The sequence below is a fragment of the Chlamydotis macqueenii genome, chromosome 14 (genome assembly GCF_036417535.1).
Source record: "Chlamydotis macqueenii isolate bChlMac1 chromosome 14, bChlMac1.mat, whole genome shotgun sequence".
NCBI lineage: Eukaryota > Metazoa > Chordata > Aves > Otidiformes > Otididae > Chlamydotis > Chlamydotis macqueenii.
Window position 1 is genome coordinate 20199942 of NC_141569.1, and position 17732 is coordinate 20217673.

The 17732-nt window shown below is 52.7% G+C and overlaps 1 protein-coding gene across 1 annotated transcript; it reads right to left on the reverse strand.

Moving 5' to 3' along the window:
- Window positions 1-153: 153 nt before the first annotated feature.
- GRXCR2 (glutaredoxin and cysteine rich domain containing 2) lies at window positions 154-7085 on the reverse strand. The gene is made up of 3 exons (XM_010124768.2): window positions 6741-7085; window positions 3969-4184; window positions 154-2136 (listed from the first exon to the last, which is right to left on the reverse strand). Exons 1-3 carry the CDS (start codon window positions 7083-7085, stop codon window positions 1957-1959), a joined length of 741 nt encoding a protein of 246 aa, XP_010123070.2. The 3' UTR covers window positions 154-1956.
- Between the last annotated feature and the right edge of the window lie 10647 nt (window positions 7086-17732).

Genomic DNA, 17732 nt, shown 5'->3' on the forward strand with positions numbered 1-17732 from the left:
CGGCAACATGTTTAAAGTAACCCATTGCCTCAACAATAGCCTCACCATGCTGCTTTAGGAAAGCTCAAACCTCCTTTGCACGTGAAATAAGAGAGCATTTATTGGGTAAATTAAGTCAGTGTATTACCAAAAATAAAATGAGTGCACGTAACGCAGATCCACCCAGCGCTCCTCTGACTGTGTCCCTCACAGCCCGCCCATGCTGCGCAGGGACAAGTCCTGCGGTCCCCGGGGCACTGGGGCAGGGCGCGTGCCGGGGCCTGCGAGACTCAGGGCTAAATAAGGGAAAAGCACGGCTCCTCGCTGCAAGCATCGCCCCGCTGACGTGTCAGGAGGAATGGGAATCGCTGACGCAGCCAGGAGGAGTAACAGTGGTTGAGAAAGATGGTAATTACCAAAGAACAATAAATATTGGTTTTATAAATGCATATTTGCATCTACTTTTACTGTAAACATTAAACTATCAGGCAACAATTTCACCTGGTTGCTTCTTTCTTATCTTTAGCCAGCAATTTTTTAAACAAGCCCAGCAAACTATGAGATCAAACCAGGTCAAATTTGAGGGAAGAGATCTGCTTGACAACAATTTCTGGTCCGTGAGGTCTCCCCTGCCCTCAGCAAATACCCCAAGGACTACCTTTTTCCTAGTGCAGATCCTGATACCATAAACGAAGCCAGTCAAGTATCTGCTATAGAATTATGCACTTTTTAAAAAATAAACCCTTAGTACCCACTGAACAATTTCAGTAGGAGACATATGGAAGTTTAAGAGCTAAACCAGTGTTATTTCTGACCATTTAAATATTGCAGAGAGATCTTATAACCTACCACAGGAAAACAGAAACTTGGCCATAAATTACCCTGTCTAGGCTTGCAACCTCAGCATGAAGTACATGCGAGCAGTCTCTTAACTCATCGGAGTCTCGGAGGTAACGTGAGTTAAGGCTGCATTAATGTTACTCCTGAATATTAAATGTAATAAGTTAATGCTTTGGGGAAAAAACACCATTTCCCCTGTTTGCCGCAGCTTCTTGAAGCCCCTGTGTTCTGTGCCACCAGTGGCAGCCTGCAAAGTATCCCACATCATTGCTTCACCTCAGCTAATTAGAGTTTACCTTCTGCAGATTACAACATGGGATTAATATTGAGCAACAGAAGCCCTGCTCACCACCAGCCTGATCCTGAAAAGTGCTGAGCATCGTACAGGGGAATTTTAGTTCAGCGCTTCCTCATAAGTAGGCTAAAAACTTAGTAAATTCTATTTATAATAATAAATTATTACACATTTTTATAGCTCCGTGTTTAAGAAGAGTTTCCAACCTCTTCCCATAAATTAGACCCCAAAGGAATCGTGGTGTCCGCTAAAGCAGATGTGAGAATCAGCCAAATCTTCAGGAAACGCCTGTGACACTGCAGGGCAGTACACAGTTAACGACAAGACACAGTGCCATCTTAAAACATTCAGCAAGGTAAAACCCTGGGGAGGCACAGCTCTGCTGCTGTCGTACAGACAGTTTAGCTTTTAAATCATTGTTGTACACCCCGACACGTTAGCAACGTGCCCACACTGCACCTGCTTCTGCTGCTTTTAACGCTGTTTCTGGAGGGCCTGGTGGGTCGGAGCACCAAATACCCCTCTGCGGGACAGCGCCAGCAAATTAGGCTGAGTCCCAGGTGCCAGAGACATTTACGTGTCGGGGGCTACGTTCACCCCTGCGGACCCTGGGCTCTGGGCTGACTGACTCGGAAGTTGGACAGATGTGCGTAGCAGACGAGAGGGGCAGTCGGTAGCAGACATGTGGTGTTCTCATTTATGGTGAGGGATGTATAACGTGCCTTTCCCACTTTTAAAAAACTTGTTATCATAGTGAGGCTGCTTGAAGGTTAGACAATTCAAAGTTCTCAACGAAACGTTGCTGTGGTGCCTGTAGCCTGCTGCAGGGGTGGCGGTCCTGATCAGGCCGCGCAGATCTGGCAGGGCTGCAGGCCGCTCTCGTTGCAAGCCGGACAGCGCAGAGCCCTGTAAGACTCTCTGAATCTGTTTGCCAGCATTGAAAACTTGCTTCCATGGCACAGCGAGCAAGGAGCAGAGCCTGACCCTTTGCACTGGGAACAACCGTGTTCAGCATCTCCCTCCTAAAAGAGACAGATGATGGAAGAGTCTGTTACTGGGTATCAGACACCAAAGTCAGTAACATACCTGAAAGAGGGAATTCTGTCTTCTGGTCTTTTAAGTAGCTGTTGCTCCTGACGTGCCACTCTGCCAATAATGTTCAGTTCTCTACAGCAAGATTGTCTAGAAAAAGGCTACTGTATATTTGGGAACAATTTGTGGATACGTCTAGAAAACGAGAAGTCAATGCAACTGGGCTTATAACACAATACTTGCAAATTCATCTTTCCCCTCCTGCAAAGGTCTGCATAACTCCACTCATCTTTCTGTTGTTTCTTAACACGTCTATCTTCTCAGCTCTGCATCCTCAGTTTTGAGCCACGCTTCATTTCTTCAGGCATTTCTCCTTGCCCTCTCCCCCCAGATCCCGTATCACCAACGTGCACAGCTTCTTTCAAGCTGTCCCATGTGCCTGAAACTCTCTCCCAGGGTACCAGACAGCCTCTTTCAAACCCCATCTTAAAATTAAATGCTTCCACAGAGCCCAGGAATGATTAAATATCTGCACTGGGAAGGATGTGGCACGGCATAGGTTCAGTCTTTTGATGTCAGGTTCAGAGTCCTGCATCGTTCCTGTGCAGCAGTTCTGCTTCACGTGGCACTGTAGAACGAGGTTTTCACTAAGAGATGGGGAGCTGGCGCCAGGTATGCTTCACATGAGAGCCTGCTTATGAATTTGATAGTCTAAATTAACTGACTTCTCAGAAGAACTACCTTCCTGTGCTTTGGTCATCTTTAAATGAACAGTCATACCAGTGCATAGAAAGTCTAAAATAATTCTTAAAAAAACCATCGTTTTAGGACCTTCGTGTTTTACTTTTTGTTCCCGAACATCAGGGAGCACAGAAGTACTTTGCCGCGTTCTCCCAAGGTTAACGGGTTTCTCTGGAACAGTGCCTAAAGGAGCTGTTGTCCTTCTCCGAGGCGTGCTCCTCCAGTGAGGGCGACTGGAGGACGGCAGGCCGTTACCTCGTGGAGGTCCTGTTTGACATATATTCCCCCAAAGGCCTGAAGGGATCTTTTGATGGCTCAGATAGGCGTTTGCAAGTAGATGGGATGAATCTTGGCTTTTATGTTAATGCTGTCTTTCTGAAAATCCAGTTTATTTCCAAACTGACAAAGGCCAAAATTTCTCAGGGCTGTTTTCGGTTTCCAGGGGTCTTGGTGCCAGTGAGCCCTCAGCAAGGCTCGTGGCTGCAGAAGGATCGAGGTGGCCTGCCCTCGGCACAGGCTGGTCTCAGATCCACAAAACTGTAACGCTTCGTGTTTGCCCTGCACCACAACACTGTGTTTTGTGGGATCACATTGTGGTCAGACTAATTGGGGTTCTGACCAACAGAGACTAACCCATGAGAAAACAAGGCGAAGGCACGATCTTATTTCAGCTGATATTAAAATTTTAGCCTCCAGCATTCTCAACCGCAGAGCAGCTGTGTTTAGCCTTGTCAGGCTGGAGAAACTCCGGCCTGCTCCTATTCCCCTGGGAGACAGTGACGAAGGATGGACCTAAGCCAAGCTACACGAACGTCAGTGATCTCCAGGGGAAGAACCAAGTGGGAGACACGAGCATCTGGAAACGGAACAGCTGTCCCCAGAGCGCAAACTGCAGTGCAGCGTTGATCGCTTATCTCCCGAGCGGAGAGAGGAACAAAGGGATGGTTTTAACCCAAATTTAGTTAAGTGCCAGATACAGACATAGACGGGGCTTGGGTGGCAATACTCAGTGCTCTGACCAGGGCTGTAAGACCCAAAAACCTTAGGAAAAAAAAAAAAAGCACTTTCCATTTTCCCTTACCTGCACATACTGGTTGCAGGCAACCTTTTTTTCCACATCTTTTTTGTGTCCGCCACCAAATCTTTCTTTCCTCTCCCGGTATACGAAGGCCCAGTCACTTATTCCCTCAGTCTGGATGATTCTTCTCATGAGCTCTTTCTGGTCCATGGGTGCACGGATGATTTTCAGGTTATTGGTGTAGATGATGATCTTGCCAAAGTCTACAACAGGGGAAACCTGCAGAAGGATGATATCAGTGTCTGGCCTGTATAAATACACTTCGCAAACACTGCGCTTTCAGAAGAACATCCCCTCCGCCCATCATCTGCTCAGTGGGCTCTGCAGCACGAGCCAGCTCCCCACTGCCACCCCCAGCACGGAGCAGAGCAGCGGCAGAGAGACGGCCCTCGGGGCTGCGGGACCAGACCAAGGCTCTGGGTCCATCTTGGGAGCCTCTCGTTAATGTCACGTTCTGGATGGGGAAGGCTTTCTGGGACACAAATTCTCATTCCAACCTATACGCAAGAAGAAAAGAAGGCACAGTTGCAAGTGGCGCTGGCCTGTGTGGAAAAGCAGCCTCTGCACCGGGGACCGATCTACATTTCTTTGAAGGATGAGTAGTTGGAGGAGGGTGTGGGGCGTGGAGAGCTGCATTCATGGCTTTGGCCAGAAGCAGAAACTCCCCGTGATGGTGCCCTATTCTGCAGCCTCTGATGGAGTTTTTCAGATTTAAAAGAAAGCTTTTCTTTGTCATTTATTAATACTGGCAAAAGGGTCAGATGATAAAAAACCTCATTATCTAATGCTAAATTGTGTTCCTAGTGCTGAGGAGCCAGTCTCAGTAACCATCTCTGGGCACACTTGAATTTGTATTCTTTTCTAATGATTTAAAAGCTAAACCGGGTACGGTCAGACATTTCTCTGAGCAGCATTTTGCTTACCTGGTCCCTTTTTCCCTTTGCACAGGTATCACCTGGCAGTTTACACACTCTTCATATTTCACTCTGTTTAGTGTCTGTGTCAAGAAGAGATGTTCTCCCAAGAAAATACACTGCCAGAGTCCCATCACCTGGCGTGAGGCGGCCGACAGCTCTCCGGGCCGCAGGGCGCTGCTGCTCTATGGGAGAGGCGTGGAGGGGAGGCAGGCGAGCACCGGTCCTTACCCTGAGCAGGAGGCTTTAAGAGCCTCGTATGCGCTACGCGGACATGGTGTCTCCAGAGACCAAAGGCATGTTGATACAAAACAGAACTGGTACTGGATAGCAGGATTACTCAGGACACTTATGGTTAGGGAGACTGGGGAGTACAGGTGAGAGTTACCAAGAACGCAGAACAAATTAATGGTGCAGATAAGATCACAGTAGTGCTCCATCCTTAGGCAGGAGAGATGAAGCGTGGTTTGGTATTTTCAGTTAAAGCAGATGTCCGGTGTATCAACTAAATATAGGTCAGATATCAGCCATCTGGGTTTCCTACACACAGCTTTGATTAGCACCAACAATTAATAGACTTTCAATGTATTCAAATCGAGGCCATAAAAAGCATTTTGTACTCTTTGAAGCCCTTCAGTCTCTTTAGTAGCGCAATGCCAGAGTGACGTTCCTTGTTCACCCAAAGCCCACCACAGATGATGACACAGCTTCCTCTGTACTGCAGCGGTGGGCGTGCTGGAGTGACCCCGCGTTTCCCTCTGGAGATGCTCAGTCCTCGAGCGTTCTGCAAGCAGCTGGGGCACCGTGGCCCAGCAGGCACGACGGGACGGGGCTGGTGCGCGAGGGGACTGGCCAGCGGGCTGGCTTGTTTGCCAGCGCTGCTCGTCGTTCAGTCTGGACCGCGTTGGAATGAGCCATCTCCCAGGGAAAGGCCTGACCCCGATCCAGCAAGCCGGCTGACCTCACACCATCTTCCTTTTTATCACCTTTTCTCTGAGCAGACTCGCCTCAAGTTTTGGAAGCCTGCTGATGAGATCGGTACAAGGTACCCCGTGGAGAGCGTGCGTGTCAGCGTGACGCGGCTGTTACCAGCAGGGTCCATACGCCAGCATTGGTACGAATGGTTTAGTTGGTACATCCAGATTTTATAAAACCGAACGCCAGTAAAGGATACACAAATCTAATTCGCCAGGGTAAGAAAATGAACGTAATCCCTGTGCATTAATCAACTTAACATATATTATGCATGTACAGGCTTTTTATTAGGACTAAAGAGACACTTTATATCAATGGCATTAATTATATATTACCAAAGTATCCAGTGAAACCGAGCTGGGATTTTCAAAGCCGCAGAAGGGGAGTTCTGCCTTGAGAGGACGCGGCTGCCTCGCTGCAGGCTGGCTGGTACGCTGCCCGTGGCACCAACCTTTCAGCCAGCTCAAGTCATGCAACTTTAATATTTAAAATATAACTAGTTAAGGTAATATCCACCGTGCATTTGACCGCTTTAGATGCATGAGGATTACTATGTATAGGTATTTATGTATATGGAGATGTTGTATCTTGTTCTACAGAACGAACAGATGCGGATCAGCCCAGTGAGAAGCTGGAGCACAGCTGGCAGATGCTGTTCGCTTGCTGCTGCGAAACACGGCTCCTGCCATTTGCAGGGTAAGCAGAACACAGAATTTGTGGGATAAAGGCTGAAGATTACAATCACCCTTTAAAATCCTGGACTGACAACACTGAGTTTTAGCTGAATGAGGTTCCAGTCTGAGACTCCCATTACCACACTGCTGTACAGTGGCTTACCCTGGCGTGGCTTCCCCGCGTTTGCAGCCCCAGGCTGGGCGTTACTTACCCTGCAGTGACTGTCGCTGGCCGGGCAGTCGCTGAGGAGCGGCGAGCTGCTGGAGAGACTGTATTTCGTATCCTCTTTGAATATGCTGATCCGCTGGGCAGTCAGCTGGGCTGGCGAGTACAGCCTGTTTTCTGGCGCTTCCCCAGCCCCACAGAAACGGTCCCCTGGCTCGAAGCTGTGGCGGAGAAAGCGCCGAGAGTGCTCTTTGGCGGGGGGCTCCAGTTCCTGCCCGTCTTCGTAGACTTGTTTTAACACTCGCCCGCTGTAAGCTGACGATATTTTGAACCTCACTTTGCGGGGCCTTCCCTCGTGCCGCTGACTGAGTTTCTGCTGGTGCTCATCCATTGTTAGACTTCAAGCTGCAGGTCCTGGAGATCAACTCTGAGAGCTTTGGGTCCAAAAGGAAACTGTCCCGAGCTTTCCCCAGCCACACCATGCATAATTCAAGGTTTCTAGTAGTGCCTCTCATCTTACCTCAGAACTGACACCACTGTATTAAATATTGATTGATGATCACAAAGAGAAAACGTCGATGGTAGTGAAATGCAAGGCAGGTTGTTGAATGGTGGGCAGGCAGGCTCACCACACGAGGAGAGGAGTTCACCTGCGGAGGGCAGGATTAAATTAAACTCTGCCCATGTTCTGAAACCATGGAAATGTTTCTGCTCTGTGCTGTGATAAGAACTACCCCAAATACACCATCCTGGCAGCTTTTCACAATTTTCTGACAAGGTGAGAAGTTAAGACAAGTTCACAGAAAAAGCAATCCAGCTTCACAAATAACAAATGTGAATAATTCCTCATCCATTCTTGCACTGAGACCCTGAGAGTACTAAGCTCCATTTCATTTTAATCCAAATGCTTTCCTCTACAGGTTGGTAGAGATCTAATTAAGATTTTCTCTCTAGCTTTCAATCCCTATTTGTAATTCTTGCAGGCTTTCAGAGCCTTTTGACTGTTCTGGGTTTGCTTTTCATTTTTTAAAGACAGTCACCTCCCGAGAGTGACCAGAGGCCCGATCCTCTGCTCATTCACAGTCTCTTTGTCCTGGTTTTGCCTGGGATAGAGTTAATTTTCTTCCTAGTAGCTGGTATAGCGCTGTGGTTTGGATTTAGGATGAGAATAATGTTGGTAGCACACTGATGTTTTAGTTGTTGCTAAGTAGTGCTTACACTAAGTCAAGGACTTTTCAGCTTCTCTCTCCCTGCCAGCGAGGAGGCTGGGGGTGCACAGCCAGGACAGCTGACCCGAACTGGCCACAGGGATATTCCAGTCCAGTCCATACGGTGTCCTGCTCAGCATATAAACTGGGGGAGTTGGCTGGGGAGCAGCTGCCACTCAGGGAATGGGCTGGGCAGCGGTTGGTTGGTGGTGAGCAATTGTTTTTCATTTGCATCATTTGTCTGTGTTGGGTTTTATCTCTCTGTCTCTTTTTGTTATTTTCCTTTTATTTTTTAATTCTGTTTAAATTATTAAACTGTTTTTATCTCAGCCCATGACTTTTACCTTTTTTCTCCCAATTCTCTCCCCATCCCACTGGGGCGGGGGTGAGTGAACGGCTGCATGGTGTTTAGCTGCCTGCTAGGTTAAACCACAACACCCTTGCCAGCGCTCAAGGAGCGCAGATAACACAGCTATTCCAGTTTGGTCCTCCTCTTTTACAGTAGGCAAAGCAGAGGCTTGCAGAGGTGCAGAGCAGAAGAGGCAGGGTTTGGGTGATCCTGGAAGAGAAGGGATGTCAGTGCTAGGTCTCTGCTCTGCGCAGCTCTGCCGGGGGCTGGTTACAGCCAGCCTTGCTCAGCACCAGCTGAGGGCCCTGCCTTGGGCGTGGAGGCAGCCCTCCATCCCGACGGCGGCAGCGACCCAAACTGCCTTCCCGTGACAGCCTGTTGCTGGAGATCCCCGCCGGTTACCCCAAACCCAGTACCTTGCTGCACATGCTTTGTCGCTCTGTTAAAGTGGAGTTTGTCCGCCGCACCCGTCCCCAGCTGTGTGGTTCAGGCTTCTCTTTCCTTTTGAGGGAGAAAATGAAGAGTACAGTTATTACAAAATGCATCCACAGAGTAACTGCTGTCTGGGTTCAACTTCTGCTGATACCTACTTGTGTCAAGTACACACAACAGGAGTTAAAATCTCTCTTCCTTCAGGTTCCACGGTTTCAGTCAGTTTCCACTACTAAGTGCAGTTTCATTGAACGGGACTTAGCTTTCTGCCTACCTCCTGCAAAGGCTGTCCTCTTTTAATTCAAAGCCAGCACTCTGAAAGCTTAATATTCTCAGTAGGTTGGTTTATTACATTTGTCAAAGGATTGTTGATGAAACGCTGTGAGGGCAGTTCAGAAGCATTTATCCTATCAGTGCTCTACCCTGCGCTCGAAGGGAACCCCTACAGCGCAGACCCCAGCCAGCCTTCCTGCGTAGGGGGCGGTTCCTGTCCTGACAGCGTTGCTCTTGCAGGCTCCTCGGGCTGTGGGAGCTCATCGTAGGCACAGGTAGAAGATGCGCGTTCCACCAAGGGAACGTGCGTGAACACGCCTGGGTGAACACACAGCCACGGACACGCCTGTTCCCTGCCACACCGCGATTACAACATCCCGTCAGTCTCCCGTGCTATCTCAAACAGGAGGAGCTCACCTTATGTGAAACCTTTGATTTGCATGAATCAAGCTCAGCTCTCGCTGCGTTTGCTGGAGCAGCTTGATCCACCCCTTTCTCCTGTCAGTCCTGCGTGAACCAGGCCTCAGCACTGCTGCTTTTTCAAGGCTTTGAAGGGCTGGAGCTCACGGACGAGCAGGCAGGTCCAGTACGGAGGAAGCGAAGGAGCCGGGTAGAGGCTTGACAGCCAGGACACAAGCGTTACGCTTGCTTCAGCGTGGGAGCAGGGAGCAGAAAGGTTCGAGTCAGCAGGTCAATACAATAATTTTAGGTGATAATTTGAAGGCGTTGGAGCAGGCTCTGTGCGTGCTGAAGAGGCCAGCAAGTAACGCAGGAGAGAAGAGATTCTGCATGGAGTCACAAACGGAGCCGCTAACCTGAGGAAAAGGTCACGTTTGGATATGTGCTAGGAAAACCTCACCAGCACGTAGACACCTCTTGGATGCACGAAGAGCAAGAAGGGAAGGGCTCGCTTGCTGGGTGTGAGGTTTAGTGGTAGGGAAGACAGTGGTATTGCCGCAGTGAAGGTGGTGGCACGTGAGGAGCTCAGGCACGCCGCGTTGACCACAGCTGACTGCTGGCAAAGGGAACCTTTCCTCTGTTTGCTGTTCTCTGTTACACATGCTAGCTCCTCGCACAATTAGAAATATTCTCCTCTGCAGCCTAAACCTGTCTGCAGCCAGTTGGTACTCATCTGTGCCTGCGCCAATACTGTCCTTTGGTTTAACACCGCTTCTCCGGTGATAGTTTTACCTCCGGGTGTATTTAGAGAGCAGTCGTATCCCCTCGCAGCCGTTAGCCTGCTGGCTCTAGCAAGCCCGTTAGCCAGTGGCTCAGGCATGGAGACAAGTCGCTGTGAAAGCGGAAAAACAATGTAAGGAGTGGCAGTCAGAGTCCCAGCACAGAAACGGGGGGTTTGTCCGAGCCGGAGCCGGTTTTTGGCCCTTTGGCAGTTATTCACGTGTTTGCTCTTCAGTCCCATTTTCAGGCTCCCTGCTGCCACGCTCCGTTCTCCTCCCAGCAGCAGAATTGCCACCAGGAGGTTCAGATGCGTTCCTGTGCCCTGGGAACAGGACAGCCCTCCTCCACTGATGGCTGGGGGTCCGTGCCGTCCCCTCCTCGCAGGGACCCGCTCCTCTCACACCAGACTGGACTTGGCACAGGCACGTACTGCGTTTGTCAGGTGCACGGTCTCAGAGCTCTCAAGCTAGGCGCTCCGCTGCTGCTGGCTCCCCTTGCCCCATCCAAGTCTGTCAAACACCCACCTGTATTTTTAGCCAAAGTGGTGACACATGAGCCTGCTCCAGCCAGGCTTCCATTCCAGTAAATGGGCACATGCCATTGATGTAAAGATTCACATTTCACCACTCCTCTTTCCATTAACTGCTACCACGACACATGTTTGTGTTGAAGACAGTTATAGTGACAGTGAAGTATAGCAATTCTGGGGAATGGTGGCAAAAAGGACAGGACCAGACCAGTCCTCTGCTCTGTAGCAGAAAATAATTCCCCCTTTTGGCATATCTTAAATGTGTTTCAGAAATAAAGTCCTGTGTTCCCATGTAGGAGAAAATGCAACACCCTGCCTGCTGAGCAGCGAGATCGCCGCCTTTTCAAGTGCTGAACTTCTTCCCAGTGCTGGGCTGGATCACCACCTCCATCAGACAAGGGCTGCACTTGGAAGCGCTGCCCAAAGCACTCCTTAGAGCCAGGTTTTTGCCTCCAGCTCGGTTGGTAGGAGGCTGGCCATCGCATGGCACACCAGCTGCATCATCGTGTCCCCACATGGTCCCCAGCCAGCAGCGTGGCCACCTCTGCGCTGGGCAGGTGACAGTGACGTGGTGCAAATACACTACAGAAAAATGCAGGCAGAGATGTGGGGCATGGACGTGGGGCTGCAAGACAGCAGCCTTACGCCTCTGCTTACCCACAGTACTGGGAGATGCCGCAGCTGCAGCTAGACACACACCTTCGTAACTAAAAGTATTCTGCAGATTGCTGCTCTGTGCTTTCCTATTCAGCAGCATCGAGAACGTCTCAGCTGAGATTGTTGTGTACTGGGGGTCTTACAAACCCATAAGAAAAGCCTCCATAAGAAAAGACAGGCAAAGCTCTGCTTCTAGCTGTCTCCCATTTATCTCTGCAAGCAGCTCCTATCATTTGTAATCTTTTATCTGACCTTAGACACCACATCATTTTTTACACAAACAATTTAAAAACAGTCTGAAGAATTTGCTAAGTCCGAGTTGCCCCAGCCAGCTCCAGCTGAACGTGCAGGTCGCACGGTGCTCGGTGCCAGCTGTGTAGTGTTCACTGTGGGTCACCAGTGGAAGTGACCCCAGGAGGTCTCCAATCCCACCTCCCGCTCCAAGCAGCCTGTGTGGTGTTCTCTGTTCCTACGGATCTGCACAGCAGCGAATTTGTTTAATACCATCAGCAGAAAACAGGCACAAAAGAGCAGCACCCATGAACTGAAATGGGTGGCACCAGTGCAAGCAGCACTGAAGCTAATTACCCTAACAACACAAGTTCCACATCATGGAAAGCATGGCGAGGTTTGCTCAGCCTTGGACGCTAGCGCGAGCTGTAATGCTCAGATCAAGAGGCACCAAGCTTTGTCTCTGGTGATGGCAAGCAGTCTGACCTGCACGGAGCATCGCTGAAGTCCACGGCCATCTTCATCCCCTGCCAGAGATTTACCTAAAAACCCCTGAAGCACTGGGCAAGCAACTTCATTCCTGTGGTGAAATACAGGGGCAGGCATGGATGCTGCTGAAATTCCAAGGAGCCAGAGCAGGGGTTTCCCTCCCAGCCGGGACACATCAGCAGACTCACACCGCTCCCGCAGAGGGCTGGCGGGGCAGCCCCCACGCTCCCGCTCCGCTCCCCGGTTGCTCGTGCGGGGTGCCAGTGGCGCCCCAGAGATCTGCTCCCCCAGCAGCGTCCGTTCGCTTGCCGACCCGCACGCGCATCGCTCGGCGGTTAGACGCTGCTCGGCCACCACCAGCGCCGGTGCACACTCCCAGCCTCGGGGCTTCCTGGGCACCTCTTGCCCCGAGCCAAGCCTCATACGAACAGGGGTGAACTCCCTTGTCGACACAGCCCGTGTGGCTAAGGGGCTGGGCACAGCCGGAAGAAGCCATCGGTATTCTGGTAAGAACTAGCAGATTTACGCACAGGGCAGCTAAAGAAAACCTGATTTCATATCGATTTAGCTCATGGTTGGATTCTCTGATGTCTGCTGTGATGCAGACCTCCTCTCTTGTTTGGCACACACTTAACATCTCCTGTGGGGAGCCGTGAGCACCTCACTAGAGTTGAGATAAGGCGTGAAGTCATGTTGCATGTCTCCCTTTGTGAAGGGGCTAACAGGGTTTCCTTCTTTTGTGCTCAGCCGCCTGTTTTCACAAAAGTCACAGGATATTTAAAATTCCAGACGCTTTTACTCTCCACCGAACTGCATTCACAAGTTATGAGGGTACGCAGAGCTGCACATACACACCTTCACATGCACTGCAAGTTCAGAAGACTCCATTTCTTTAGGAAACCAAGCTGAGGTCTCCTTTTGCCGGCTGCGGCCTCGCCTCACGCGCGGGCAGGGCCCGCCGCACATTCCTGGGGGCTGAGGTCAGCGGGAGCGGAGGACAGCCGGCACCTCTGGCAGCAGCACCAGGCTCCCTGGGGAAAGCCAGCGTACCTCGCACCCACCCCAGCCCGGGAGACCATCACCTGGGCAGGTGAGAGCCCTAAGTAAGCACAAAAATCTTGAAGTCACAAAGAAACAAAAACCAGGAAAAAGCGCTTCAAAGAGGGAAATTCCCAAGGACTGAGTTTCGCCTACAGAGGCAAACCTCCCTCAGCTCCTCCTGAGAGCAGCAGCACAGCCCGAAACCAGCGTTCAGGAGAACACGCGTGCACTGGGCAGAGAGCAGAGCAGCCGCGGCACGAGGGCGGCACTGCCCAGCGAGCGTCTCCAGAGACACATGGGGGTCAGCTCCGAACAGGAGCCAGGGAAGGGCAACGGCCAGCTCTTGGACAAACACCGGCTCACATCAGAGGCAAGCACGTAAGGATCGCTGGTCCATAGCACAGCTCCCAGGTGGGAGCCTGCAGACACAGAAACCAGTCTGCCAGCACAGGGTAACTCTGCCACGAGGACTCCGATCCCACAGTACCTGGGACTGGGCTCAGGAGCAGCCTGGATCCAGACCTCCAGACCTCCTTCCACAAGCAGCACTGCTCTGCGAGCAGGAGCTGTTGGGGAAGCTGGCTCAGACTGCCAGCCCCCAGGTCATCACACGACCAAACGAACCAGCAGCAGGTAGCTGAGCCAGCTGTTCCTTAATTCCATAAAGCAGAGGTACATTTGCAGCAGTCTGTTGAATACTTACCCCTCCATGCTCCCCCTCCTGTCCCACCAGCACCCCCTCCATGCCCAGAGCCACAGGCAGCAGCATTTATAGCCTGCTCGGCTTCGCCCGCTGAGCCGTGGGCCCTGCTCCGGGCTGCAGCACTCGCCCTTGGCCAGCAGCAGCTGGGAGCACTGGGAGGTGATGCGTGGGTGCAGGCTGGGCTGTTACTTGCATCTGTGTTTAATTAGGTAACTGAAACCTGACATTTTCTGTGGTCAGAGCTGCATGAGGAGCAGCTGAGGAGTGCCCAAAGCCGCTTTCAAAGGCCTGCTGGGCTGGTGCCCGGGCCCATCGCTGCTTGGGAACCGTATTTCTCTTCATCTTAAAAGTGAGAATTGCGTCCCTGCAGATTCGGCCCTTTTGGGCCAGCCCCAGTGGAGCAGGATTCAGTGCTGGTGTTCTGCGGTTCTTAGCTGCGCTGTAGGGAAAAAAGGATGAATGTACCAGAAAGCAGGGACAGAGAGAGCCGCGGCAGGAGCGCGGAGCAGGGGCTGGCAGCAGCGGCATTGGTCCGCTGAGGCACGGTCTCACCATCCAGCCTGGGTTCCCTGAGCAGGGGCTGCTGTCCCTTCCCTCCCCGGGACCCTCCAACAGCAGGCCAGCCAGCAGCCCGCCGCACGGCTCTCATCTCGTGTCGGAGCCCCGTCACCCACGCAGACGGCGCACAGGGCGGCTGTCCTCAGGAGGGGTGGCTGTGTCACCCCATCGCCCGCCAGCTGCACCCACTCGGATGTGGTGCCGGAGCTCAGACCTCGCAGGTGCAGAGGTGCCCAAGCCTGTTCTGGGTCTGGCCCAGAACCCCCCCAAGCCTGGTGTCCCCTTTAATCACCTCCATTCCCCTCTTGGGCTGCCGCCGCAGCCCTCGGTGCAGAGGCCAGACGGCAGGAGGAGGAGGAGGAGGAGGAGGAGAAGGAGCAGGTCTGGGTGACCTCCCCGGGGCAGGGAGAATGGTGTCCAGCTCGCTGCTGCTCCATCTCCAGCTCCTTCTAAAGACACTCCAACAAATACATAACAATCTGTCTTAAGGAAAATCAGTGAATAAATTTAGTTTAAAAATAATTCTCTATTTCTGGATAGGCACCACTCTGCTCCAGCTGCTTCAGAATGGGCTGAAGCCCTCGTGCTGCCCGACAGCAGGACTGTGCAAGGCTGTTCACCCAAAGTCCAGCATTTGACCCTCCCTCAGAGTCACAAGCCACTCTCCAAACCACTGCTCTTGCATAAGCGTAGACGGCTGCTCCGTGCTTGGCTTTTGTCTGCCCGCTGGCGCATCCCTAACAAAAGGCAAAAAGGCGAAAGACAGACTTGCTATCGCGCTGCCAGGGGTCTGTCGCCACTGTGTGCCCCTCCAGAGGGCGAGGAGCGGGGCGGTGGGAGCAGGGAGCCGTGGCGGCTGGCTGCCTGCCCGACCGGGACGCAGCGGAGGGGACCAGGTGCAGGGCCGAGAGGTGGAAGATTTCAGGGAGACTTTTGCACTCCTGGCCAGCAGATCCGCGCTGGCCTAATTATGTCTTCAAGCGAAGGCAGTGCATTTACTAAATGTGCCGGCTCCTCTGAATTAGCATGAGCCCACATGTCGAATCCCACCACTGCAACTGTGCGCCCATGGCTCGCGGTCCGCGGGGGAGCTGAGGGGCAGAGGGAGCGATCCCGAGATGAGGGGGGCACCGCTCCCCCTCCTGGCCCTTGGGGCCGGGGGCACAGGCAGGACGTGCCGCTCGGCCTCCCTCAGCAGCAGTACCGCGCGCTGTGTTTGGGGTGGGTAGGAGGACAAGCTGTTAGCTTCAGAGCTATAATTTGTGCAGTTTGCAAGAGGCACCCCCTCTCCCTGCCCTCCAGGAGCTAAAAACAGCCCCAGAGGTCCCTCTTCTCCGGAGGAGGAGGCGTGTGGCATCCACTCGCGAGATGCAGGGGAGCGGAGGCGTTTTACAGCCCCCTGGAAGCGCTGCCATGCCTGCGCTCCCCGTCCGCGGCAGGGCCGTAGCGATCGTTGAACCGCAGCCTGGTGCCCCCGCGGCGCTCGCAGCAGGCATGGGGTCCCTGACGCCCGCGGGACTGGCTGCCCGGGCTCTGTGCTGTGTGGTGGGATGGAGGACAGGCAAGGAGGACGGCTCCAGAGCACACGAGGCAAGGAGTGATGGAGGGAAGCTCCTCTCACTTGCTCACACCATTCCCCATTGTTACTTTGAGCGGGGAGCTCAGAGGGACCCAGAAACGAGAGTGGCCCCACCGCTGCCAAGGGGACTTTTTAGGAGCCCATGACAGCCCCACGTGGGACGTCAGGCCTGGAGAGCCACCTCACGCAGCCGGGGCGAGGGCAGCCTGCCTGGCACGGCGCCCAGAGGTGCCACAGCCCGCCGGGGTCGCTGAGCGGAGACGCAGCTGCTCCAGCCTCTCCGGAAGACTGGAGGTGGCCGAGCTCCGTGGGAGTCATGCTGCTGGTGTGCCACACAAAACCCGCTTGGTTTGACAGAGCAGCAGCTTAAAAATTCCATGGCTGTACAGACCAAGGGTTTGCTTTGCCACAGCAGGGCTTTCACGAGCAGGTTTCCTGTGTTTCATTACCCTTCGGTATAGAAACAGTATGATACGTGTGAAATGAGTGGAGTTCTCCATTTCTTGTAACCATGCCCTGTCTTCTGGTACCTCTGCCCAGGCAGCCGTCAGAAAAGCGAGTGAGCCGGTTTTGGTACGGTAAGGGTGCATCCCGGTACATCAGGCCACGCGTGAGGCAGAGCCGATCACGGGGTTGTTTGATGTCGGCTTCCCTCACCTCTCTGCCACTGCCTGCGTTTATGACCTTGAAGAGTCGCCCCACCTCTGATTTTCCCCCTCTGTAAACAGGAGTAATTACATCCAACCGCATGGAGTTCTTTGTGATCTAAAGGTATTAAATATAGAGCTTCTTTATATGTTAGTGTCTCGTAACCACCAGAACCGGCTGTAGCCAGCAATGCTAAAAACGGTGAAATTCAGAGCTGGTAAAGACAATACTTTTGTACCATTGTCTTTATGCCTTGGAAACTCAGAGCCACGAGCCGGGGTTAAAGCAGGAGGAGCGGCACACACTCAGGTAAACACAGAAATCCCTCTGATTTTCTCCCAGAGAAGCCAGGAGGAGAAGGGTTTGGTGTGAGGTGGTGGGAGAGACTGAGGCTCTCACAAGGCACGCGCCGTGACAGCCCTGAGAGCACAAACTGACGCTTCTCGCCATGGAACAACTCGCCAAGGCTCGAGCATCAGCAGCAAGAGACTCGGCTGTAAACCCCCGTGCTCTCCGGAGCGGCAGCAAGCCCTCTCCTCAGAGGAGCGAGCGTGCGGACGAGCTCCTGCAAGGCTGGGCACACACAGCCTGGCCCGGCGGTGACGTTGTCCAGCTGGGCAGAAGCGCTCACGGGGCAGCACGGCTCCTGCGGGATGATGGGGACAAAACGTATTTGCTGTTTGGTTTGGGATCATTTGAGCTCTTTTCTGAGTCGACTTTGGAGGTGGGGGAAGCCGAAGGATGCAGCTCCGTGGGGAGACATGCGTGTGCAGCCGAAGTGAGGACGGGCACAGCAGAGCAGAGCGACTATTTCTGCTGTAAGTGCTGTTTCCCAACCTCCAGGTTCATGGTAAACCTCTTTGATTAAAAGACTATGTCAATACGTGTTACAGCGGTTTCACCCCTTCGGTGCGAGGCACCCCTGCGCTGGCGAGGCGAGGAGCGGGACCGGGGCGGCAGCAGGCAATGCGCGGCCGTGCCGGAGCCTCCGCAGCGCCAGTGCTGCCGAGGAGCAGCGTCCTCCAGACCAGGCACCCCGCTGCATCCAGCCTGGAGTTAATTACAGCATCGGCATCAAACGGAGCCTTTTTAAATGAAAGGGAAGGACTAGCAGCTTTCCAGCTCTGCCTTCATTTTGTAAGCCCAATTACGAGACGCGTTG